The 26709-nt window shown below is 35.8% G+C and overlaps 1 protein-coding gene across 10 annotated transcripts in view; it reads left to right on the top strand.

Moving 5' to 3' along the window:
- SPATA17 (spermatogenesis associated 17) overlaps positions 1-26709 on the top strand; it is a 332947-nt gene that overhangs the window by 262182 nt on the left and 44056 nt on the right. For 2 of the 10 annotated variants that reach the window (XM_037823714.1, XM_037823695.1), the window contains one exon: positions 7477-7781. The exons of 3 other annotated variants lie outside the window; for them this stretch is intronic. In XM_037823714.1, the coding sequence (XP_037679642.1) occupies positions 7477-7535 (59 nt within the window). In that variant the 3' untranslated portion in view covers positions 7536-7781. 5 more of the 10 variants (XR_005214908.1, XR_005214904.1, XM_037823715.1 and 2 more) reach the window with 5 other exon arrangements.

Raw genomic sequence — 26709 nt, 5'->3', positions numbered from 1 at the left:
ATGGCATCCGGAACACCTCTGTCAGCTGGGAAGGCACATGGCTGGCGTCTGCTGGTCCTTTGCTCTTGGGTTGCGTTGCTTTCAGCTCCTTATTCCAGTGGCTTTCTCCTTAAACATCTGTGGTTTCTCATTTAGCTTCTCCAGGGTAAACCCTAGGCTTCATCTCTTAGCTTAGCATCTCCAAACGTCTGGGTCTGTGTCAGCTCTGAGCTCTCTCTCCCTGAGCCCTCTTTAGGACTCCAGAAAACTAATTAAGACCCACCTTGAATGGGTGGGGTCACATCTCCAAGGAAATAATATAATCAGAAGGTCCCACCAAAAATTGGGAGGGCCACATCTCCATGGACACAACCTAATCAAAAGATCCCACCCACAATAAGTCTGCACACACAATATTGGATTAAAAGAACATGGCTTTTGTGGGGTACTTAATAGATTCAAACCTGTACATACTCTTTCTCTGTAAATTAATTAGAGTAATACAATAAATAATTTTATACCATATAATGAAAAAACACTAGTGTCCAAAAGCTAAAGTGCTTCTCAGTACTATGTCAATACAGTATCATTAACAATACCATACTCATTGTCTATGTTATTTGAAGTATTGGTATCTTAGGGAATAACAATGAAATAGAGTCTAGAGTCTCTGATAAACAAACTTTACAGCATAGAGAACAAAAATACCAAGATAAAATTCAATAATCACAAAATAAGCTTTCAATGAATGCTATATTCAATTGCTAATGTATTTTAGAATAGAGAAGTGATTACAATCCAAGTGAGACTCACAGAAGTATTCTGGCATTTTCAACCCAATTTAAAGGAGATTTGGAAAACAACTGCAAAGATCAATATAGCTGAAGGAAAAGGGGCAGGAATGAAAAATCATGTGAGTTGGGATTTCCCAGGTATCCTCCTAAATCAGGAACCAGGGGAAAAGGACTGGTTTGTTAGAAAGAGTCCTAGGGGATTCAAGCAACTCACGTCCCTTGGATTGAGTATAAATGTCTCCTTACCTACTTGTTACTTTGAATGCTGCAAATTGAAAGTTAGTATGCTATATGTAGGTACAAATGTCTAACTCTTAACTATTCCCAAGGAACACATGAGGGCAATATGAAATATTCCGAGATATTAGGGAAAAATGTCTATAATACCAAATGGAGTTGCCATTTCAAAGGTTTGTAATGTATCATTACATACTGTGGACTTATCTAGTGTCTGTGACCCATAGTGTGAAGAAATCTAAATAAAATTTTCTTTATTTGTATGTGACTTCAGATTGTAAGTCATATTCTTTAAGAGTGCAGAGAAGATACGTTCAAATCAGCAAAACCCTATAGAAAAAGGACTGTTCAATACTTCAGGCACATAAAAATAATCACGTTTAAAATATCTTTATTAATATTTATTTATTAATGTTAATGTCTTCATTAACATGGTGCTCACAAAAAGAAACCAGTGTTGTCATCATGCGAGAATATTATATAAGTACTCAATGCAAAATGATACTGTTGGTCCACTAGTGCATACATACTTTGAGTTATGCAAAGACTTTATTCTGGTTAAATAATGTATAATCATAGTCAATAAGTTAGGAAAACAATGACACTTATGCCAATGATATTGGTTAATGTTTATTTAGTGAAATTCATCTAGTATAATCTGGAATTATCTAAAACAGCAGCAATTGTGTGATGTCTGACAGTATGGAAATACTAACACCAGCTTAATAGACAAATTGGAAGTTCTCACCTCAGTGAGTATTGTCTATGACCAAGGAAATTACTTGATGAGGCTAGGCTCTTGCTCAAATCATTTAAAAACTTCTCTTCTGAAGTTTTCTGATGGAGAACCAACAACTCATTTTTAAAAATTGATTTAATACTGGAAGGACATCATTGTTTAAAGATAGACTTCATTTTTTAAAAATCAGCCAAAATAATTCAGAACCCAATCTGCTTCATGAGAGGTTATCAAAATGGTAGCATAGATAGATTTTGAATGGTCACAATCTGGAACTGTGGACTGAGGCAGTTAAACAATCTTTGAATAAAAGGAGGGGTGGAGGGAGCAGGAATGTGGTACACTGAATGGCATACAAATGGGCAATTTTAAAATCAAATAGGGTCTGGAATCAAGATGTCCATCTAAGTCCATGCTTTGACTCTTCCTTTTCCTCCCAATTTCCTCCCGAAGTAGGTAGGAATCAGTGTGAGAATGGAGTGCAGAAAAGTGCTACATTCACCCATGAGGGGAGCAAATGGAGAAATCCCCGTTTCCCTTTCTTAAGATCCACTAGAATTATCTGGCCCAGGACACAGAGCTCTGGTGAGGGAAGGTTGGGAGAACAATCCCCAGCTTCTGAACCAGGGACTAATCTTTTAGGAAGTGGTTGTCTCCTGTGTTGTGCAAACCCTGTACTGAAAGAGCTTCCAGTAAGAGTAAAAATTACTATAAATGCAGAAATGAGAGGCTCTCTGGGTTCTCATGGGGTAGGCTCAAAGGGAAGAGATTTCCCACAAGATTAACTAAGTGGTTAGCTACATACTCACCGATAGACCCCGTTGCAGTTATTAATACTGAACAAATTAGAACTTTATATAAATCTGGCCAGATGGCAAACAAATTTTACATAGGGGAAAATTCATAAACTCATGAAAGGGTAACAATCTGTCTTCTTAGAATAGTTAGCTCCTAGAAAAGCAGTGCTATTGCAAGAAACAAAAGAAAAGCATAAGAGAAATCTAATATTTTCAATAATTTTTGAAAATTTTTATCATTGAAACAAATGGACTGTCACAAAAAAAGTGTGTAAGCTGGAAAAGATTTACTATAGAAGGAAAACTAAAAGTTTCAGTGAATGCAATCGATCAATTAGAAGTCCCAAATAAAGAATTCTCTCAGAGCCCAGAGGAAAAATGCAAAATGGTGCAAACTTAGAAAACGTTAAGACACATAAAGAATATAAAATTAAAATAGGCATTCCAGAGGTCAGAATAGAAGGAAGAGAAGTGTTATTGAAGAAATACACCCTTACTACCAAAAAAATAATTTGTGTTCATATTAAAAGGGTTCTCTAAGTGGTGATCAAGATTAATGTTTAAAGACAGCTTGACTCCAAAGCAGTAAAATCTCCCAAAAAAGAAAAAGAAGTTTGCTTACAAAAGAAGAAATTCCCAGTGGCATCAGACTTCTCACCTGCAATAAGAAATGCCAGAGAGCAAATCACGGATTACAGAATTTTGAGGTAAAAATGATCATAACCCTCAAATTCTACATTCAGCCAAACTAACATCATTCTTGAAGGAAAAGGAACTTTACATAAATACATAATTTAGAATTTATACTTACTGCTCATATACTGTCTGAAAACAATATTCAGGTACTCATGACAAACCAAGAAAAAGAATCAGAATAAGAAATAAAAACAGGAAAAAGATATTGTATTGAAGAAAAATAATACAATTAGTAAAACCCTTTCTAAGAATATACAGTCATTACTAATGTAATTAAGAAGCCTTTAAATGTAAAGAAGCAACTCATGAAATGGGAGCTGCCTAATTTAAAAAAATCTGGAGCTAAAATTCCAGATTTATGAATAGACACTACAGATAGGAATTGTAATATTCCAATAAACATATGAAATAGATGTTCCTTCTCTCTAGGAATCAAAGAAATGACAAAAATGCACTTTTATTTAAAAAGTTTACTTTAGTTCTTGAACTGTTTTTGCCTCTCAGACTGGTAAAGCTGTCAAAGGTTGATATAAAGCATTATTGGTTATGGTATGATGACATGGGAATCATCTTTACATATGGTGGGAGTAAAAACTTGTACAGTCTTTCCAAAGGATAATTTGAAAATATGTGTTCAAAACCTTGAAACAGTTTATAGTCTTTGCCCCAGTGGTTGCACTTCTAGGAATTTAAACTGAAGAAATAATTGGACAAAATTTCAAAGATGTATCATACCTCTTTATAATGGTGAAAGATTGAAAACTACTTGAAGGCTCATTAGCCTTTGCTAAATAAAATCACTGATGAAACACACACAATACAATATTATGCAGGCATTTAAAATGTTAGCATAAATGCTTACCTATTAATTTAAAAAGATGCCTACATTATATTTCTAAGAAAAGAACACTGTATTCAAAGCAGCCTGTATAGTCTCATTCTATTAAAAATTTTCATGTATATGTATATAAAATCCATGGCATGCATGAATACACACTTGCATACATTTATTTATGTTTGAAATATGTATACATTTGTTAATTGAAAAATGTTAAGGGTGGTTATCTCTGGGTGGTGAGATACTTTTTGGAGGATACTTTTGTATTCCCATTTTTTTCTCATGGTTGTTGTTTATATAATCAGACCAAAACAAAGTGTTAAAACAAAATACTCAATAGGGACTATTAGCTCTTCTCTACCAATACAAGAACATCTTGACTTTATTCAGATATAATAATTTGAAACGATTATCTTTTTTTCTGATGGCAAAATAATTACTAAGTTATTTCTATGGAAAGACAAGGATAAATAACAAATGTTTTACATTATTTTGAATTAAAAAGTGTGTTCAATGCAAAGATAGAAATATGATAGAAAAAAATTTTAAATGTTTACTAATCCTTCTCTTGAATTTTAAACTATTTTGTGAATTGAATAAAATGAATGTCTAGTGTTCAATTTTGCTAAGTGAAGAGTAGCTGCCTTAGCTGAGGCTCTTCTATTAAGATTCAATTTCACCAAATACTCCAAAGTGCTTTTGCTATTTGTAAAGAAGGCCAAGACAGGACACTTGCACCAAACTGTTGAATAAAGATGACATAGTAATTTTTAGAGCTATCTATTTGATTGCTTCAGCTTCAAGGTAGTTCATCACTTCACTGTAATTCACTCAACATTGCCTCTTACAACCATACCACATTTTCCCATCAGTCCGATTAGAAATAGTGATGCCTTTATCAGATTAATCTTTCTTTCTTTTAATTTGTCTAAGTTTAGAATAAGCAAAGCTTATGCCTACCTGTTACCATTAATGCACAATGATTTCAACCACTGAAATGGCTCAAAATGTATTAGATTTTAAACACATACATGTTTTAAAATCTACTCTCTGACTTGGATAAGACCACTTTATAAATATATTATTAGAGAAGTTGTGGGTTTATGGAACAATCATGCATAAAATACAAGGTTCCCATATACCACCCTTTTATTAACACCTTGCATTGGTGTTACTTCAGTTGTTACAGTTGATAACAGCATATTCTTTTATAATTGTGCTATTAACTATAGTCCATCGTATAACAGGGTTTACTTTGTGTAGTGCAGTCCAATGGATGTTTTTAAAATTTTTATTCTATTACCATATATACAACTTAACATTTCCCCTTTTAACCACATTCAGATATATATTTCAGTGCTGTTAATTACATTCACAATGTTGTGCTACCATCACTACTATCCATTATCAAAACATTTCCATCATTCCAAACAAGAACCCTGTACATGTTTAAGCCTAACTTCCTATTCCCTAACCCCACCCCATCCCCTGGTAACCTCATGGTAACCTATATTCTAGTTTCTGACTCTTTGAGTCTGCTTATTCTATTTATTTCACATCAGTGAGATCATATGATATTTGTCCTTTTGTGTCTGGCTTATTTTACTCAACATGATTGTCTTCAAGATTCATCTATGTTGTCACATTTTCATAACTTCATTCCTTGTATATACATTTTGTTTATTATTCATTGATAGATACTTGGGCTGCTTCCATCTTTTGGCAGTTGTGAATAATGCTACGAACATTGGTGTGCAAATATCTATCAAATCCCTGCTTTCAATTCCTTTGGATATTTATGTACTAGTGGGATTGCAGGGTGAGATGATAATTCTATACTTAACTTTCTCAGGAACCACCAAATTGTCTTCCACAGCAGCTGCACCACTTTACATTGCCATCAGTAATGAATGAGTGTTCCTATTTCTCCACATCCTCTCCATCACTTGTAATATTCTATTTTTAAATATCAGCCATTTGAATGGGTATGAAATAGTATCTCATTGTGATTTTGATTTAAATTGTCCTGATGGCTAATGATGTTGAGCATATTTTCATGTGCTTTTTGGCCATCTGTATAACTTCTTTGAAGAGACATCTATCCAATTCTATTGCCCATTTTTAAATTGGCTTGTCTTTTTGTTAAGTTGAGGGATTTCTTTATATATACTGGATATTAAACTTTTATTGGATATGTGGTTTCCTAGTATTTTCTCACATTGCAAAGTTTATTGTTTTACTTTCATGATAAATTCCTGTATGCCACTCTTTCTAAACCTTTTAATTTTTCTTTAGAACTAGTCACATTTTGTAACCTTTGGTAGTTGCTTAAAAGGAATTTTGTCTAAGTCCGAATTTACTAAATTCTGTCAGGGTGCTTTGCCATCCTTTTAGCCCTATTTATCTATCTAGGCAGAAGATTCTTTTTAAAAATTAAACTGGAGAGAAATTGGAAGATAAGGTGAATCATTGGTCATAATTTTATGAATTGGATAATGGATCCAATTCAATCTAACATCAATGTAAATTTTCTTGCATTATTGAGTCTCAGTTTTCTCAAATTTTTCTTTGCAATGGGCTTTGGTCCAGACTGTTGTCTTAACTAAAAACTGATTTGATTTTGAGGACAGATGAGATAAGTTTGAATTAAGATATTTATCATGCATAGAAAACAATACTTTTTTCTCCTTTTCCATCAATATTTGGTATATGAATAACTCAGCTGAAAGCATAAATGAATAAAAGTAAAAAGTAAGTATGGTTAGCACCTTAATTGGGAAAGGGGAGAAATTCTGTTGTCTTTTTCCAGAAAGAATAAGATCTTAGCAACTCTGTGAGGAAGAAGATACATGAAGGGAGCCCAATAGTCAGGCATGTGAGCTGTATAGGTGCCTGTTAGGAGTTAATATTTTAATTCAGCAATTATTAAACCTTGTCATTTAGCTTGGCATTGTGTGGATTTTTAAGCCTTTTCACTTTAGTTGTAGTGAATTGCCAAAAACAAAACAAAACAAAACAAAACAAAAAACAAAAAAAAGAACATCAAGATATCTTTAGTATCTTTCTCTTGGTTAAATTGCCCTCTGAATAAAAATTATATAGGCAACCCACCCACCTATAGGAATGGGTTCTGCGTTTTTCCATTACTGAGGTAGGTTTACTGGACAGTCTCTCATTTTCTTTGTGTTTAGTGGCGCATACCGTCAAGATTGCTAATCAGGACCACAATTGGTGCAGAGATCAGAGAACACATAATTCCAGCAAAGCTATATGTGAGTCAGTGGCCTAATGACATTAACTGAGTAACTCTAAGTGAGGAAATTTAAATAGAGTATTTGAGGGCTCTTGTATTGTTGGGTTTTGTTTTCTTCTTTCATTTTATTTTTTTGTTTCTAGAAAATAGAAGGCGACCAAATGCAAACATGAGGTTAAGATGTGAAGTGAGTGTGCAATAGAAGATCCCACTGCCTGGAGTCCTGGATTCTACCTCCATGGCTGCTGAGTAATCTTGACATGAGTCTCTTAACCTTTGCAGGCTGTTCTCTATCTCCTATCTGTCAGAAGAATTCATTAGAACCATCCCTTTCTTCATTCAAAAACTCTACACTTCTGAAAGGGAAATACAAATAAATAACATGTAGGAGATACACCTAAACAATACTTATTATTTGGTTTGATTCAATAAATTATAATATTTTGCAGCCAACCAGTCATGATTCTTTTTTTTTATCTCCTGAGTTTATCTTTTGGAAGACATGCTTAAACTTGGGTGTTTCACATTTGAGAATGTCTGTCAAAATCACAGCCCCAGCTAATCAAAAGTGCTGTAAATGGTTCCATCAAATTGGCTATATTCTGACTACAAATGATGAGGCCAGTGTTGGGCATACAAGTTAAGGGCAGCCATCATGGAAGTTGGCCAGAACCCTATGAAGTGCTTTGGCCTGAAAGCTCTGCCCTGGAAGAAAATAGTGACTCTGTCAACCAATTAGAAATCCTCTCAGGGCTTTGAACTTGAGATATACAGGTATAGACTAAGAGGAACAGAAGCACAGTCACCCTTAAATAGAAAAGACATTTGCAAGTCACTGATGCAAAGAAAGCAAAGAAGTAATCTGGTTGCCAGGGCTGTGTCAGACCCAGCAGGACCCCAAACTATGGTTTAGTCTCCAAGAAGCTAGGCTGCCAAGAGGTTCCTGTTTCTTTGTGAGAGGCCTGGATTTTCCTGGAATCCAGGGAAATTAATTCAACAATTGAGAATCTTATATCCTCTAGTCCCATGTGTATCCTAATAAAACTTCTGACTGGATGAGTCTTCATTTCTTGCCTCAGAAAAGAATAACACATATCTTATTATAGACTGTTTGGGGGCTGGATGCAATGATAGCACACAGGGATGGGAAAACTGGTTTATTAATCATAAAAGCTTTAATTTAAAATTGCTAGCCAGCAAAATCCAGGCTATGGGAAATGTTATAGGCTAAATGACACATTTCTTCAATAAACAAATTGCAAAATGGAGACAGTGAGGAACCTATGAGATTTTAAAAACATAACAACCCTTACAATGTATGCACTTTATTGGTAAACTAAGTCAAATAAACAAACTAAAAAAAAAATAAGATATTTGTGAGACAATAGGAAATTTGAACACTGGCTTGATATTTGATATAGATGAATTATTATTTTTTTAGGTATGGTATGTATTGTAATTATATTTTTAAAAAAGAGTTATCTTTTAGAAATACATACTGAAATATTTACAGACACAATAATATAATGCCTGGATTTAATTCAGGAGGCAGGGAAGAAGGCAGAAGTATACATGAAAAAAAGATTATTCAAGTTGATTATCATTAAATCTGGTATTTGGTACATGTGGGTTCATAATGCTATTTTTTTGTCTCCTTTTTGTAAAGTTTGAAATTTTCAGTAATAATTAAATAAGTAAACATAAAATAAAATGAATACTTGGACATCATGGTTGGATTGTGAAGTCATTCTCTTCCATAGTTGGTATAAATGTCAACGATGGCCCCTAACTTAACCTTCATGACTTCATAACTTAATGACCTTCATTAACTTTGTGGACACTGTCCTTCCCTACAACTACCACTCCATTCTGCCACCTTCTCTCTGCTAGACAGCTAGAAGCTCCTTCCAACTTGTCTTCTCTCCAGTTCTCTCCCTAATTCATTCTTCTCATCACAACCTCAATGATTTTTTGTAGACAAATCCAATTGCATTTTCCTTCACATTCCACTTAAGATAATTATACAAAACATTAACAGTTTTTCAAGCCCTTATGTAGAATGTCCCTTGCCTACCTCTCTAAAATCATTGTTCACACTTTCTCCTTCACTGTGTATTCTCTGGACTTTGTTCAGTTTCATAAAATCACTTCCTCAGAGAGGCTCTCCTTGATTCCTTAAACTAAAACCCTCCACCTGAATTCTCCAGTAGCACTTCTGTTTCTCCTTTCGTAAAAGATAATGCTTGTAACACCTTGTCTAAGTTCTCACTAGTCCTATAAACTCATCATTGACAAAATCGTACCTGTCTCTCATGTCCTCCAATGAATCCTATCACTAAAGCCTGGTATGTAACAATCACTCAATAAACAGTTATTGTTATTACTTCTATTAGACCCTGGTCTGGCCAACTGCTGTTTTTGCCAACCAGAGTTAATTTCATGTATGCAACCCTTGTGGTTGCTGAGGTATTATGATACGTAATACTGTTCTTTCTTTCTTTTATTTAAGCATACTTTGTCTCACACAGTGCCTAGTACATTGTAAACACTTATGTGGTTTCTAAATGAAAGTCAAATGTCTGTCTGATTAGATTGTGAAATTTTAGAGTATGTATTCTACCTCTTTGAAATCTAATAACAGTTAGCAATCTTAAACATTTTTAAAATGCTTGGTGAATATTTGTTGGTTCTGACCTTAGCACAGATTTGAAAGACAACTGGCTAGGGTTAGAAAAAGATCCAACATTGCCAACTTCAAAGCTGTATGGCCAATCTTATTCAGTCCATAGCCTTGCCTTTGTCATTAAGATGTTCTAAGCCAGAATTTCCAAAACCATGTAATATAATGAGGTATTCTGTAAGGGGTTATGATTTGTAAGGTTTTATGTGAAAAATACTCATTTAAAAATTTCAGTGCCACTTTTTTTTTTTTAGACAGTTGAAATTCATGAGTCAAATTTGGTAACTATGATATGGGTTATAATGAATTTGGACTTGGAGGAAATTCAAATAACTAAGAGTAAAATGTCAGCATTTATTGCAAGGAGGAATTTGCTGGTGTTTAGGGTAGAGGAATAAAGAGAATAGAATATGTTATTATGGGAATTATACAAAAGAATGGAAGAGAATAAGGAATTACTTTCTGCTGCAAAGTGTAAGAAGCTGAGTTGAAGTAGCTAAATTCAAAACAGAGCATATTTCCTTGAAGCATTATACATTGACTGTATCCCAGATGGCAAAATGGTTAGTTTAGCTATCAAACTTTATTTACCCTATAGACAATTAATGAAAGAAAAGACCAATGTGACTTTTCTTTTTGCGGTGGTGTGGGGGGGAGCGTGGGGGGGGGGCAGGGAGTAGTATATAACCTGGACTCTCATTATAGCTGTTCCTAACTCTATTCTATTAAACCTAGTCTCTCTCTCCCTCAACTGTTTTCTTTTTTTTTAAATAATATATATCACTAATTACTATATAGTAGTGAAGTTGATTATTGTATTTCTTAAAAATCATCTTGAGAGACTGCAATCATATTCTAATGGTGCTGTCAGTACTTAAAATATTTGGGGAATTCCTTTTTTTTTTTAAGTTGATTTCAGGATTAGTTTAAGAACTATTGCATAGCCGCAATATTCTAAAATTCTCAGTCTTGGAACTCCAGAAAAAAAAGTCATCTGACTTCTTTGCTCAAAAAAATTGTGAATTGGCCAGCACCCAATTGCCAGGTTCACATTTAGTGATCTTTTTTCCTCCCTCCCCCCTTCCCTCCCTCCTTCCCTCCCTTCCTTCTTTCCTTCCTTTCTCCTGCCCTCCCTCCCTCTCTCCCTTCCTTCCTTCTTACCAGTTATATCAGTACATCCAGGAAAAATAATTCCTGTTCTTCATATACTATTGGGAACATCTAAGCATTTCATTTTTCAGAATGTCAGTTTTATTTTCTTGAACATTTACAGTGCTCTACAATGAGTTTATCTAATGTTGTTCTTCACCACCACCACACACACACAGATACACATAATTTGCTAATAACTAAAGAGGCGCCCAGATGATAAAAATGCCTTTGCACTGAGGAGAAAGACAATTGAGATGGAATCTTAGTAGAGAATATAATTGAGGAAAGCACCCCGTTTCTTCTGAGAAGCGACTTAGCTACACATCAACCTATTATGCAGTTTTCCTGCATTCTCAACATGAATCACTCAAGAAAATTAGTGAGACCTAGTTTTTAACCAAAACTGGTGATAACTCAATCACCATCTTATTCACCAAACTTAATTCTGAATTAATATTGACTATAAAAACATCAGGAAACACCATAGTGGATGTTTAAAGGAATATATCTTCAAAGCTTTCAGAATTCGTTTCTCTAGTTCTGCAGTCAAAACACTTATCAACTTTGTTGTACTTAAGCATGTAATGTCTTTCTGCCCCCACTTGTCTCTAATTTCTTTGAGGACAAGTACTGTCTCTCTTAAGAAATGTTCTATCCCCGATGTCTAGCAGAGTAACTGGCACAGCGTTAAATATATGTGATGAATGACGTTAAATAAAGAAGTTCCAAAACTGTTTCAAGGAATAGAAGCTATAAAATAGGAGATAGGTAACTCTTATTAAGACAGCACTGCTTATTTGAATGCTCACATTCTGACATGTTATTTCCTACAAGTCTCATTAATTTATAATCATATATGATTTTCGATATAGATTCTTATATACCCTAAGGTAGGTGAATGCTTGAGGTCAGGTAATGATTGCTGCTTGGGTAAAGTGTTCCTTTTGGGAATTAAATAATATTTTGTATCTCTAAACTTTTTAGTAATAATCTTTATTTATGCAATATATCATAATGGCTATAAACTCAAGATTGTACTCTTAAGAAATCTGGAATCTTGTTATTGATTATATTTTTCTTTTTACTTTGGTCTCAAATTTATGGACTACCTCTCACAGCCACATGGTATTCATTTTATGTACTAATCTTATCTTCAATTTCATTTTTTTCTTCCAGCTCATCTTTTAACTTTGCCCTGATTTGCTCATCCATTTAATGTTCTTTTCTATTGTTAGCTGGCTCAAAATCTTTCAGGAACATGGTGGTAGATGGATAAATTGACAAAATCATTTGCAGAACTTATTTAAGATAACAGCAATGCTTGAAAAAGGACAGAATTGCCAGGTGAGTAGACTTCACTTGGTCCAAATTGCAGTTTATAATAAACCACTATATAAAACATTAAGATAACATTTTTACTGAAAAATGAGTGAGTGAATGAATGAACAACTGGAATATGTTTTGCATTGGTCTATTTTCCACTAATTAAATTCCAGTTTACCTCCTGCCTTAATTTAGTCTCATTTAACCACAACTCACCACATCTTTTTTGTTACATTTTCAACACTGAACTTTCTGACATTTATGTAGATTACTAATCCCAACAAATGATTCTAAATGAGAGTAATAGCTTTAATTTTGACTAACAATGTGGCTGAGTATTTGATGTGTGCTATAAAGAATTCACCATGCCAAACACTTATCTGTTCCCTTTGTCTAATTCAAAATTTTCCCTGTGAGAATGGAATGAAATTCCAAGTTGGTCTGGGATTTGTGCTTTCTTACTTCCTTTGAGGTTCAGTGTCCTCAGCAGGCTCCTACACAGAGCACAGTAGGGTACTGCTAAGCACTCTTCCATTTCTTAACACTTCAACTCATTAACGAGGAAATCGCCTTACTGCTGGTACTAGCAGATACAGTTACTTGTCAGTACATTGAGTTTAGTTTATAGTTCTCAGCTTCATATTCATGATCATGGGATGCAGCAAAGCAGTTCATTAGCACACTGCAGCATTAAGCAATCCTTGCCATAAAGTGACATGCCTGTGCGTTAAAGAATCCTTATATTAAGGAATGACAAAACTGCACATACTGGTTGGAATAAATCATTGAACCAAGTACAGGGAAAACATACAGTGTGTGTTTAATGTTAAGTTTAAAAGTTAATTTGCTGCCTTGTAGGAGAGATCAAAAAACATACAAATTACAGGTGAAGCCTAAGCCCCTAATATGAAATCTAATAATGATTATTAACTAGGCTTGAATTATTTCACATTTAACTTATTTTCCAGATTGAAATTAGTCTGTGCTGTTTAATGTATTTTCAAGGCATTTCTATTTCATTGCAAACAACCTAACAAATTAGTTTAGTACCTCTCTTAATATGAAAATAACTATTTGAATGAAACATGGAAAATAAGTTTAAAATTTTTTTAAAAGACTAATCTTTCATTCATACTTACTGTCGGAAACTTATTAACTTCAGTGACCAGGGCAAAAGAGCAAATACAGCAAAATGATTTTGTGGATGAAGTCTGGGTAAGTTGACTCATTCACTTCCCAACAATGATTCAACATAGACGCCTTCATTTGTTGAGCATTCCTGTATTACAAATAATGTGAGCAGAGAAACTTATTACAAAATAGAAATGAAATCACTATCCTCAGAGAATTAAGTTCAGCTGACATGAACAATCTGCAGAGTAACTAAACGAGTAAAAGGGTTCATTGCTACAAGAATTTTTTTAAAGTTTGCTACATGCCTGAGAGTGGAACTGGAATAGGATGGGAACAGTTAGATTTTTGGAAGAGGCAAATTTTGAGTCAAGTCTTAACAGTGGTAAGGATCGTGAATTAATTGATTTGAAAAATGTAAGTGGATAGAGCTTATCTGGAAAATAAAATTACATGAACAAAGCACATACACAGAAATGACCAAGATGTATACAGAAGGATATTCTTTAAATTCTTGATTGAATAGGAAGCAAAAAACAAGATTAGAACATTTTCATTCTAAGTAAGCTTAGAGAAGGAATATAAACTAAGACAAATATTCACTGACATAAAAATAAACCAGTCCTAGCAAAATATTAGTTTTTCATCTATTCTTTAGCTCATCTCAGAATATCCAAGTATTTTGAAATATTTATGACACAAACATAATATATCTCAAGGAGGAAATGCTTCTGCAGATAATTTCTTTGGTTCACAATATTACTTTTTATCATTGTGGTTGACAATGCTTCTTCTACAGGGTATTAGGAAATAAAGACAAGAGTGTTGAGACCTAGGAGGGAACTTTCTATCAAATTTTTAGAAGAGTCCTAAAGAGCTACTTTAGAGAAAGGAGAAGAAAAACAGTGAGAATTGTTTCCTTCTGGGTGGCTCATAGAGACCTTAACCAGAAGTCCCAGTGCTGTATGAATGAACATCAAGAACCAATAAATAATAATAATCCATCTTGTTATTTTCCCTGCCTCCTTCTATGGAGTAGATTTTATCAGAGCAACCCTCCTGTCAAAACAGCTGGAAAAATTAGATAAAATGCAAGACCACCATGCAGCCAGGCCTTGAGGGATCAAGATAAGAAAAGGAATAAATGCCTCCACTGCTCTTCCCTGGAAACATTTTTGTATTTTTAAACACTGTATTACCAAGAAGCCAGGAATCCAAGCAGAGTGTGGCAGCTAAGATGCTGAGAAGCCAACAGACTTTCGGTAGTCTTAAGGAGCTGGGGAGATAGAAATTGAAGTTCATGTTATGTAGCAAGCGAGGTCTTAAGAAGGGTCAAGATCCAAGACAGATGAAAGTGCAGAGAAAGGAGCCTAACATTTAGGTCTACTTTCTCCTTGAGGAATTTGTTGATTTGTAAGAAGCTGTCTAGAAGCTGAGAAACTAAGCTGAGCTTCTGACAGTTTCAAGATTGTGAGAACAAAACAACTGAGTTCATGATCATCCAAGAAAGAGAGGCCTTAATAAACATCTAATTTGCAGGTGGAATTTTGAAGTGGTGTCCCACATGCAAGAATGAAGAAGAAATAGATCACCATCACAAAGACTGAAGTCTTTCTTCAAGTCAGCTTAATCCCAGAATGGATTAAGGTGATCTGTTTCTATGTGAACTGTTGCCCAGAGCAAAAGTAAATCGTTTCTGGAAGAACATCATCTCTAACCACTACATGTTTCATAAACAATTAAAACATAAACATTCAATGAAAAATAGACCAAAAGTCATGTGAAGAAAACATAAAACAGAATTATACTAAAGAGTAATAGAATTATCAGATAAAATCTTTAAAATAATGATGATTAAATGTTCAAGAAAATGAATAACAGAATGGAAAACTTCATAAGAGAACTAAAATTTATATTAGAAAATAAAATAGAAATTCTAGGACTGGAAAACACTGTAAATTAAGATTTCAATAGATGGTTTTAACTAAAGATTAGATGAAATTTAAGTGAAGAATTAATAAAATTGTGGATAGGTCTTTGAAAATATCTAGACTTTAGCATAGTAAGGAGAAAAAGGATAGAAAATACAGAAAAGAGAACATACATGATGTAAGGTTCTAAGATGTAGGTAATTGTAGTCCCAGAAGAAAATGAAAGAATGGGGCAGAAGTAGTATATCAAAAAATAATAATTGAGAATTTCTCAATTTTTATTCATTGAAAGAGAACCTCAAACTACAGATTCTAGATGTGTCATTGAAAAAGACACAGTGATATAGTCAGACTAATGAACATGAAAGTCAAGAAGAAAATCATGAAAGCAATCAGAGAAAAAGAGACATATTGCCTTCAAAGGAACAGCAATGGACTAATGACTGACTTTCTGAGAGAAACAATGAGAGCTAGAAGACAATGAAGTATGTTTAAATTGTAGAAAGAAAATAATTGCAAACCTAGAATGATATACTCAATGAAAATATATTTCAAAATAAAAGGAGAAAATGACTCGTTTTCATATAAATGAAAACTGAGAGAATTTGCCAACAGCAGACCTGCACTAAAAAAGTACAGTTCTTCAGGTAGAAAGAAAATAATTGCAGACAAAAGCCAGCCATGCAAGAAGAAATAGACTATTAGAAAGAATGTTAATACAAACTGTATAAATTGATAATAGCAAAAAGTGTCTTGTATGGTTTAAAATATTTGTTTAATTAAGATATATGAGAACATTAACAAAAGGTGAGGGGGAGTGGATGGATTTAAGATATTCTATCATTGTCCCAGAGGTTATGAAAACATTAATCTCAGTTGATTATAATACATAGAGTAACCACTACATGAATTACAAAAGAATGTATAACAAGACAATAGAGAAGGAAAATAGAATAACTAAAATTTACTTGAGAAAAATTGAATGATTAACAGGTGGAACAAATAGAAACTGTCTTAGATTGGATTCCCCGGAAATAAACTCTTGGGATATATACCTGTAAGGAAGTAAGTAAAGTGGGATTAGACATAAGAAGAAGCTGACCAACAAGCAGCTACAACTGAGTTTTCAGCTGATCCTACAGGGAGCCCTGAAGGTGGGTTCCCTCCAGAGTTGTCCCAAATTTAGACATGAGGGCCAGACCTGTGTATCCCCTCATCAGCTCATCATTGGTTATGGAGCACCCTCAGGAAAGGGAATAACCTTGAAGTGGCAGATCTCTCAATGAGGGCAACGCCCATTGAAAGGCACAGCTGTCCACACTCAGCAGCTAATTTTTCCCAGAGCTGTAAACAGGTGTAACAGCCATGAAAAGGGAATCTTGACAGACCGCCATGTGTCCACTGCAAAATCAAATTGTATGATTGTAGACTAAAAAATATGTCAGGAGTTATATTTGTTATAAATAGAATTGACACTCTAATTAACAATCAGATATGTGATTGGGGTTTTTAAAACTCCACAAAACTATAAGCCCATAAAAGTAAAAAGGATTTTGGAAAATTTGAAAGGAAAAGGATAGAAAAAGATGTCATTCAAAACACTAATATTAGGCAAAATAGACGTAAAGGCATGAAACACTTGTAGACATAGACATATGTGGTGATTTATAGCTGTTTGTACCCCAGAAAAACATGTTCTTAAATCCATTTCTGTCTGTATGAACCGATTTTAAGTAGGACATTTTGATGAGGCTACTTCAGTTAAGGTGTGACCCACCTCAAACAGAATGGGTCTTAATACTAGTACTGAAGTCTTTTATAAGAAAATGAAATTCAGACAAAGAGAGAGAAAGCCATAGAAGCAAGAAGCTGAAATCAGCAAAACCTGGAAGAGAAGGGAGATACAAGTAGATGCTCCCATTTACTTCGCCTTGTGACAGAACCAAGGATCACCAGCAGCCAGTCTTGGGGAAGAAAGCATTGCCTTGGTGATGCCTTGACGTGGATATTTGCCTGGTCTCAAAACTGTAAGTGAATAAATTTTCATTTTTTAGGCTGAACCCTTTCATAGTTTCTGCTTTGAGCAGCCTAGGGAACAAAAACATATATTTTTATTGTCTAAAGAGTCAATCCACAAGGAAGATATTACAATACTGAAATTGTATACTCCTTATAACAGAATCATATTATATGAGGCAAATGTTAAACAAAACCACAAAGAGAAATACACAAATCTACAGTCATAGTGGGAAATTTTTAACACACTTGTCTCAGTAACTGATAGCATGAGCTTACAATAAATCAGAAAGCATACTTAAGATTCTAACAATGTGATTAAAACATTTTCCTAACTGAAATGTATAGAATATTATACCCAACAGTTGTGGTACACATTATTTTTAGGATCACATGGAACAGTAACCAAAATTGAATATATGCTGAGCCATAAAGTTAACCTCAACAAATTTCAAAGGATTGAAATAATGAGTATCATCTCTGACCACAGCTGAATTAAGCCAGAGGAAAACAAAAACATAACAAAAAAAATCCTTACATTTCTGGGATATACCCAGATAACCTACATGAGGAAGAAGAAATTACAATAAAAATGATTTTGGACAACTGGATATCCATATGGAGAAAATAAACCACAATCCTTATTTCACACCTTAATCCTTAACTTGATTATAGATACAAATCTAAAAGCTAAAACTATAAAAATTCTGAAAGAAAATACAGGAGAATATCTTTGCAAACTTGGGGTAGCCAGAGATTTCCTTGAGGACGTAAGACATAAGACACCATTTCTAAAAGAAATAGATGGTAAATTGGACTTTATCAAAATAAAAAGCAACTTTTCCTTATCTAAAGACACTGATAGAAAATGGAAATACAAGCTGAAGAGTGGGAGAAAATATTTGTAGTACATCTGTATCATCCACATCTATCTAATCTGACACAGGACTTATATCCCCAATATATAAGGAACCTCTACAAATCAGTAAGAAAAAGACAAACAGTCCAATAAAAATGGAGAAAAGACTTCTCCGAAGAAGATATATGCATGAACAATAAACACATGAAAATGTCCTCAATTTCATTAGTTAGAAGGGATATTAAAATTAAGGTAACAGATTCAACTGCACGCACATTAGAATGGCTAAAAGTAAAAAGACTGAAGAGAGCAAATATTAGTGAGAATGTGGAATAACGGAACTCTAATGCATTGCTGGTGGGATTAAAAAGGGTAAAATCATTTAAGATAAAGAATTGGCAGTTCCTTATAATGTTAATCATATCTATTCTATGACTCAGCAGTTTTACTCCCACTCAAGAAAAAGTGAAGATATATCCTCAAAAAGTCTTGTAGACAAATATTGCAGTTTTCCTCATAAAACCTCAAATGACAATGTTCTAGTTTGCTAATGCTGCCAGAATGCAAAACACCGGAGATGGATTGGCTTTTATAAAAGGGGGTTTATTTGGTTAGACAATTACAGTCTTAAGGCCATAAAATGTCCAAGGTAACACATCAGCAACTGGGTACCTTCACTGGAGGCTGGCCAATGGCATCTGGAAAACCTCTGTTAGCTGGGAAGGCACATGGCTGGAGTCTGCTCCAAAGTTCTGGTTTCAAAATGGCTTTCTCCCAGGACATTCCTCTCTAGGCTGCAGTTCCTCAAAAACATCACTCTTAGTTGCACTTGGGATATTTGTCCTCTCTCAGCTTCTCTGGAACAAGAGTCTGCTTTCAACGGCCATCTTCAAACTCTCTCATCTGCAGCTCCTGTGCTTTCTTCAAAGAGTCCCTCTTGGCTGTGGCAAGCTCGCTTCTTCTGTCTGATCTTATATAGTGCACCAGTAATTTAATTCAGACCCACACAATGGGCGGGCCAACACCTCCTTGGAAATTATCCAAGCAGAGTCATCACCCACAGTTGGGTGGGGTGCATCTCCATGGAAACACTCAAAGAATTACAATCTAATTAACAGTGATAGGTCTGCCCACACAAGATTACATCAAAGATAATGGCATTTGGGGGGACATAATACATTCAAACTGGCACAGGCAACAATGAAAATATCCATCAACAGGAGGGTGGATAAAAAACCATGGTATAGGAGTACTCAGGCTGCATCTATGGGGCAAGGTGGTGGCATAGAGAGGAGTGGAATTTACTTAGTCACCTGGAGCAACTAATAAACAACCAGGAGCAACTAGTAAATAATATGAAATAACTACTAGGGGACAATCGTGGCTGTCTACACATTGTACACCAACATGGATTGGGAGGAATACCTGAGATAACAGCATAAAATCTGTAAGTAAAAACTGCAGAACTGTGCTGGGACCCTCTTCCCCCCACAGCAGGCTGAGCTGCAAAACCTTGCTGTGATAGAAAGCATCATTCTCTGAGCAAGTGAATTTAGCTCAGCCTAGCTCCAACTGGGGTTATTTATTTATTTTTTTTAATTTTATTTTGAAATAAATCCAAACTTACAGGAACAGTTGCAAAAACAATACAAACCCCATACACAGAATTCCAGCATACCCCAACCCCCCTCCTCAATACCCCGATCCACCAACTTTAACATCCTGTCACACCACCATTTCTTTCTTTCCCTCCCTCCCTCCCTCCCTCCCTAACATCCATCATCTATTGCTCTGTCTTCTGAACATATGAGAGCAAGCTGCACACATCTTTGAACAAACAATAAAATTCACATATACATTTCCCATGAACAAGAACATTCTTTTATGCAATCCCATTAAGCGCAGCTAAGAAGTTCAAGAAATTCATCATTGGTACAAAGCTTACATTCTATATTTCCTTTTTTTTTTTTTTTCTTACATCTCAGCTATGTCCCTTTGAGCTTCCTCTCCTCCATCCTCAGATTCCATCCAGGATCATCCTTGCATTTAATTGTCATTTATCAATTTTGACTCTCTTTTTTTTTTTTTCAAATGTGGAAACATTAAATCTTCCCATTCCAACCCCTCCCTAGCTTTCCATTAGTGGGATTAATCACATTTAGAATATTGCAATGCTATCACCTTCCCAGCATCCACTACTAGAAATTTCCCTGCACCCCAAACAGAAACCCTACACTCATTTCTTAACTCCCCATTACCCCTTCCCCCTCTTCTTGTAACCCATACCCTACTTTTCATCTCTACTGTCATATTCTCTGATACTTTCTCTGTGTTTACTGTGGGGATTAAATTTAACCTCTTAAATCTATAACAATCTTATTTTTCTTTGATACCAACTTAACTTCAATAGGACATGTAAACTGTGTTCCTATACTCCACCATTCCCCCACCTTTATGTAGTTCTTGTCAAAAATTGCATGTTTTACATTGAGTCCAAAACCACTGATCTATCATTACAGTTTATGTATTTTAGATCCTGTAGGAATTAAATAGTGGAGTTACAAATCAAAAATACAGTAGTATTGGTATTTATATTTGCCATGTGATCTTTACTGGAAATCTTTATTTCTTCATGTAGTTTCAGTCAATTGTTCAGTGTGCCTTCCTTTCAGCCTGCTCAACTCCCTTTAGCATTTCTTATAGGACTGATCTACTGGTGATGAAGTCCCTCAGCTTTGATTATCCAGGAATGTTTTAAAATTCTGAGACAGAATTTTTACCCTCCAGTTGTTTGTGAATTTTCTAAGTCTGTGATGGTTATTGACTTCTATTTGTATTCCATTGTGGTCAGAGAATGTACTTTGAATAAATTTGATATTTTTTTTAATTTATTGAGGCTTGTTTTATGTCCCAGCATATGGTCTATTCTGGAGAAAGTTCCGTGATCACTAGAGAAGAATGTGTGTCCCAGTGACCTGAGATGTAATGTTCTACATATGTCTGTTAAATTTCTCTCTATCTCTCTCTCCTTTCTTTCTTTCTCTGTCAGTAGGGCTCTCTTTAGTATCTGAAGTAGGGCAGGTCTTTCATTAGCAAAATCTCTCATCATTTGTTTGTCTGTGAAAAATTTATGCTCTCCCTCAAATTTGAAGGAGAGTTTTGCTGGATAAAGTATTCTTGGTTGGAAATTTTTCTCTCAGAATTTTAAATATGTCATGCCACTGCCTTCTCACCTCCATGGTGGCCTCTAAGTAGTCACCACTTAGTCTTATGCAGTTTCCTTTGTATGTGGTGAATTGCTTTTGTCTTGCTGCTTTCAGAACTTGCTCCTTCTCTTCAGTATTTGACAGTCTGATCAGAATATGTCTTGGAGTGGGTTTATTTGGATTTATTCTATTTGGAGTTTGCTGGGCATTTAATGCTTTGTGTATTTATATTGTGTAGAAGGTTTGGGAAGTTTTTACCAACAATTTCTTTGAATACTCTTTCTAGACCTTTTCCCTTCTCTTCCCCTTCTGGGACACCAAAGAGTCTTAAATTTGGATGTTTTATTTTATCTATCATATCCCTGAGATCCATTTTGATTTTTAAAAATTTTTCCCCCATTCTTTCTTTTTTTCTTTCATTTTCGGTTCTGTGGTCCACGAGGACACTGAGTTGTTGTTCAACTTCCTCTAATCTTGTATTATGACTATCCAGAGTCTTTTTAATTTGGCCAACAGTTTCTTTAATTTCCATAAGATCTTCTATTTTTTTATTTACTCTTGCAAGTTCTTCTTTATGCTTTTCTAGGGTCTTCTTTATGTCCTTTGTATCTGGTGCCATGCTCTTCCTCATGTCCTTTATATCCTGTGCCATGCTCTCGTTGTTTGACTTTCATTCTTTGATTAATTGTGCCAAGTACTGTGTCTCTTCTGATCTTTTGATTTGGGTGTTTGGGTTTGGGTTCTCCATATCGTCTGGTTTTATCATATGCTTTAAGATTTTCTGTTGTTTTGGGGCTCTTGGCATTTGCTTTACTTGATAGGGTTCTTTCTGGATATAAAAAATACCAATATCTAATTTGTCAGATCTACAGCTTTGTAGCATACTCTTTCTCTAACTAACCAGCAGATGGCATCTGCGAGTCACCTATTCCCCTCAAGTCAGTTCTCCCCAACTTTGTCTTTGTGGTGTGTGGGGATCTGATTCCTGTGGGGTTCAACTGATGCACTAAGTTTGGGTGTGTTTTTGGTGCTGTCTGCCCTGAATGTGGGACATGTGTCTGGGTGGTTAAGGAGGCAGGGCAGCTTTAATAATCAAACCTCCCAGGTGTTCCTGGAGATTTAAGGCTGTTGCAAGTGTCTAAGCCTTCATTTCAGTCTTGCCACAGATTGTCTCTGCCACTGACCCATGAGTCGTTGCCTATAGGGTCCCTGGGATTTCCGAGTGGGTCCCTCTTCTCAGCCATGCTCTTCCATGACCTCTGCTGAGGGAAGGTTGTGCCACATCACAAGTGTGTGCCAGCCCTCCAGGGAAACCCTGGGCCACCAGGCTGTGCAGGGGCATTCCCAGCCTAATGTAAAGATGATTGAATGGGGTGTGTTAATTTCCCCCTTTTCGCACAGCTCTGCCTTCCCAGATCTGGGACAATTAGCTGTGGGTGCACTAAAGGTCACTGTCCATGGCCAATATTGTGGCATGTGCGTGGTGTTGCAGGAAACACTCCCCATCACACTGGGTTTCTTGGTGTGGCTCTGGGCTGTGGGTCCAGCCCCGGGCAGGGGCGTCCCCAACCTTCTGGGAAGATGGCTGCAAGGGGTGTGGTTTCTTTCTCCTTTTGACTCCCCTCTGCCCCCCTGGCCCTGAGACAATCAGCAGCAGGTGTGGGAAGGTCTATCCTCCATGCCAGACACCGAGGTATTGGTACAGCCCACTCCTGCTGTGCTTCACTGTGTGATTCTCGCCATCATAACCACAGCTGCTCCCGGGTTTTCTTTTTTATTTAAAGAACTAGTCCATCTCCAAATGCCAACCCATGGTTTCCCCACACTGCAGCATGACTGCTGGACTTTCAACTTGTTCACTCACTCATTTCACAATGCAGACTCCCAGTTTCACCAAATGCACGGTCCCTGTGGATTTAGCAGAACTTATTTGGCTGGTGCATTGCTGGAACTGGTGTTCTGAGTGACTTTCTGGCTTTTATCTAGTATTTTTCATGGAGGTGTTTTTTTGCCCTGTTTCACCTAGCTGCCATCTTAGGGTCTCCCCTCCAAATTTGATTTTAATTAACAAATGCAGACTGCTGAATACAAGCTACAAACCCTAACAAGCAGACAGAGGCATTTAGTGACAACTGACCTTAAAGAATCAGAAGACTTCTCTGTCCCAGGAGGGGGGGCCCAAAAGACCAGGTGTTACCTATGGCCCACAAGTGAAACTGGGGGCTGTGGACCAGCTCTGAAAGGGGGCTTTCTGTCCCTTTTTCTCTCTCTCAACCTGAGGGCCTCAGTGGAGAGAGCCTCAGCCATTTTCAATTCACAGCACTCTGACCCAGACAGGGGTGGAAATAATATATTCAGAGAGACAAGCTATTCAAATGCAGACAATAACTTCCTAGGGGGTGTATCTTCCCTAAGAAGGAAGTGGGGTCCAAGCTCTACTACCAGTCTTCCCTTCAGAACCAGACCCCAGAGCCTGTAGGAAAACAGCCAAAACAGAAACTAAAGGAGCCACAACTCGTTACACCAGTCGGGAGTGGCAGGCTAAGAGGTGACACATGCTGGGCAGGTTAGGAAATCCCAGTGGCTAGAGACCTCACAGGAAAGTCTGTCAATCTCTAAGATACACCCTCAGGGAGACTTGAAACTGGATATAACCCCATTCTGAGATCTGAACCCGTTCTGGTCTGGGAAAATCTGATTGGGGTAACCAAGGAAACAAGATGCCTAGACAACTGGAAACTGCAATCTACACTAGGAAAAACAAAGATATGGCCCATCAAAGGAACAAACTTACACCTCAATCAAGATACAGTTGAGATATTTCATTTTAATGAAACAATGTATTAAAGATTTTCAAAGAAATAGATAAACCAAACAAAAAACCCAATTAATGAGTTCAGGGAAGGTATGGCAAAAGAGATGAAGGCTATAAAGAAAACACTGGGTGAACATAAGGTAGAAATCGAAAGTTTGAAAAAACAACTGGCAGAATCTTTGGAAATGAAAGGCACAACACAAGGGATGAAAAACACAGTGGAGACATACAACAGCAGATCTCAAGAGGCAGAAGAAAATACTTAGGAACTGGTTAAAAAGACACCTGAAATCTTACATGCAAAAGAACAGATAGGGAAAAGAATGGAAAAATATGAGCAACATCTCAGGGAATTGAATGACAACATGAAGCAGATGAATGTGCATGTCATGGGTGTCCCAGAAGAAGAAGAGAAGGGAATGGGGGCAGAAGCAATAATAGAGGAAATAATCAATGAAAATTTCCCATCTGTTATGAAAGATATAAAATTATGGATCCAAGAAGCACAGAGTACCCTAAACAGAATAGATATGAATAGACCTATGCCAAGACACTTAATAATCATATTATCAAATGTCAAAGACAAAGATGGAATCCTGAAAGCAGCAAGAGAAAAGTGACCCATCACATACAAAGGAAGCTTGATAAGACTATGTGCGAATTTTTCAGTAGAAACCAAGGAAGTGACAAGGAAATGGTGTGATATATTTAAGATACTAGAAGAGAAAAACCACCGACCAAGAATCCTATATTTGGCAAAACTGTCCTTCAAATATGAGGGAGAGTTTAAAATATTCTCTGACAGAGAATGAGAGTTTGTGAACAAGATACCTGCACTACAGGAAATACTAAAGGGAGCACTAGAGAAAGATAGGAAAAGACAGGAGTGAGAGGTTTGGAACACAATTTTGGGTGATGGTAGCACAGCAATGTAAGTACACTGAACAAAGATGACTGTGAGTATGGTTGAAAGAGAAAGGTTAGAAGCATGTGGGACACCAGAAGGAAAGAGGAAAGATAAAGCCTGGAATTGTATAACTCAGTGAAGCATAGAGTGCTCAATAATTGTGATAAAATGTACAAATGTGTTTTTACATGAGGGAGAACAAATGAATGTCAGCCTTCCAAGGTGTTAAAAATAGGATGGTATTGGGGAAAAAAAATGACCAATGCAAACTAGAGACTATAGTTAACAAAAGCATTGTATTACGCTTTCTTTAATGTATCAATGGCAATATACCAAAGCTAAATGCTTTCAAGAGGGGGACATAAGGCAGGGGTATGGGACTTTTGGCATTGGTGATGTTGTCTGACTCTTTTATTGTACTTTAGTTTAATTCTATCTTTCCTTTTTTTGCTTCCTAGCTGTCATGTTTTTTTTTTTTCATTCTTTCTTTTTCTTTTTCCTTTGTCTTTCTACCTTCTTTGATTCTTCCACCTTCTTTGTGGAAGAAATGGAGATGCCCTTGTATAGATAGAGGTGATGGTCATGAATACATAAATATGTGACTATACAGGGAACAACTGATTGTTTACTTAGGATGGAAATTATGGTGGGTGAACAAAACCATCTTTAAAAAAATGGGTTGATGCAGAAAATTTGAGGGCACTATATTGAATGAAGTCAGACACATAAAGACAAATATTGCATGGTCTCACTGATATGAACTAATGATAATATGTAAACTCATAGACATGAAATATAAGTTACCAGGATATAGAATGAGGCTAAAGAATGGCGAGTGTTTGCTTGTTATGAGCAGATTGTTCAACTAGGTTGAGCTTAAGTGTTGGAAATGGACAGAGGTGATGGTAGTACATTATCATAAGAATAACTAACAGTGCTGAATGGTGTGTGAAAGTGGTAGAAAGAGGAAGCTTAGGGTCACGTATATCACCAGAAGGAAAGTTGGAAGCTAAAAGGTGGGAATGTATAAAACAGTGAATCTTGTGTTGGGCAATGTCCATGATTAACTGTACAAATATTAGAAATCTCTTTCATGAACCAGAACAAATGCATGACACTATAACTAGAAGTTAATAATAGAGGAGTATATAGGTAAAAAGTATACCTATTGCAAACTATGTACTACACTTGGTAGTGTTTTAACACTCTTTCTTCAACAGTAACAAATGTACTATACCAATACTATGAGTCAATAATGGATGGAGAGTGGTTAGGGTTATGGGAGGATTTGAGTTTTCTTTTTTTGTCTTTATTTCTTTTCTGGAATAATGAAAATGTTCTAAAAATTGAAAACAA

This window comes from Choloepus didactylus, chromosome 2 (genome assembly GCF_015220235.1).
Source record: "Choloepus didactylus isolate mChoDid1 chromosome 2, mChoDid1.pri, whole genome shotgun sequence".
In the NCBI taxonomy this organism is placed as follows: domain Eukaryota; kingdom Metazoa; phylum Chordata; class Mammalia; order Pilosa; family Megalonychidae; genus Choloepus; species Choloepus didactylus.
Note: the sequence above shows the minus strand (reverse complement) of the source record. Positions and strands in the feature narration are given on the sequence as shown.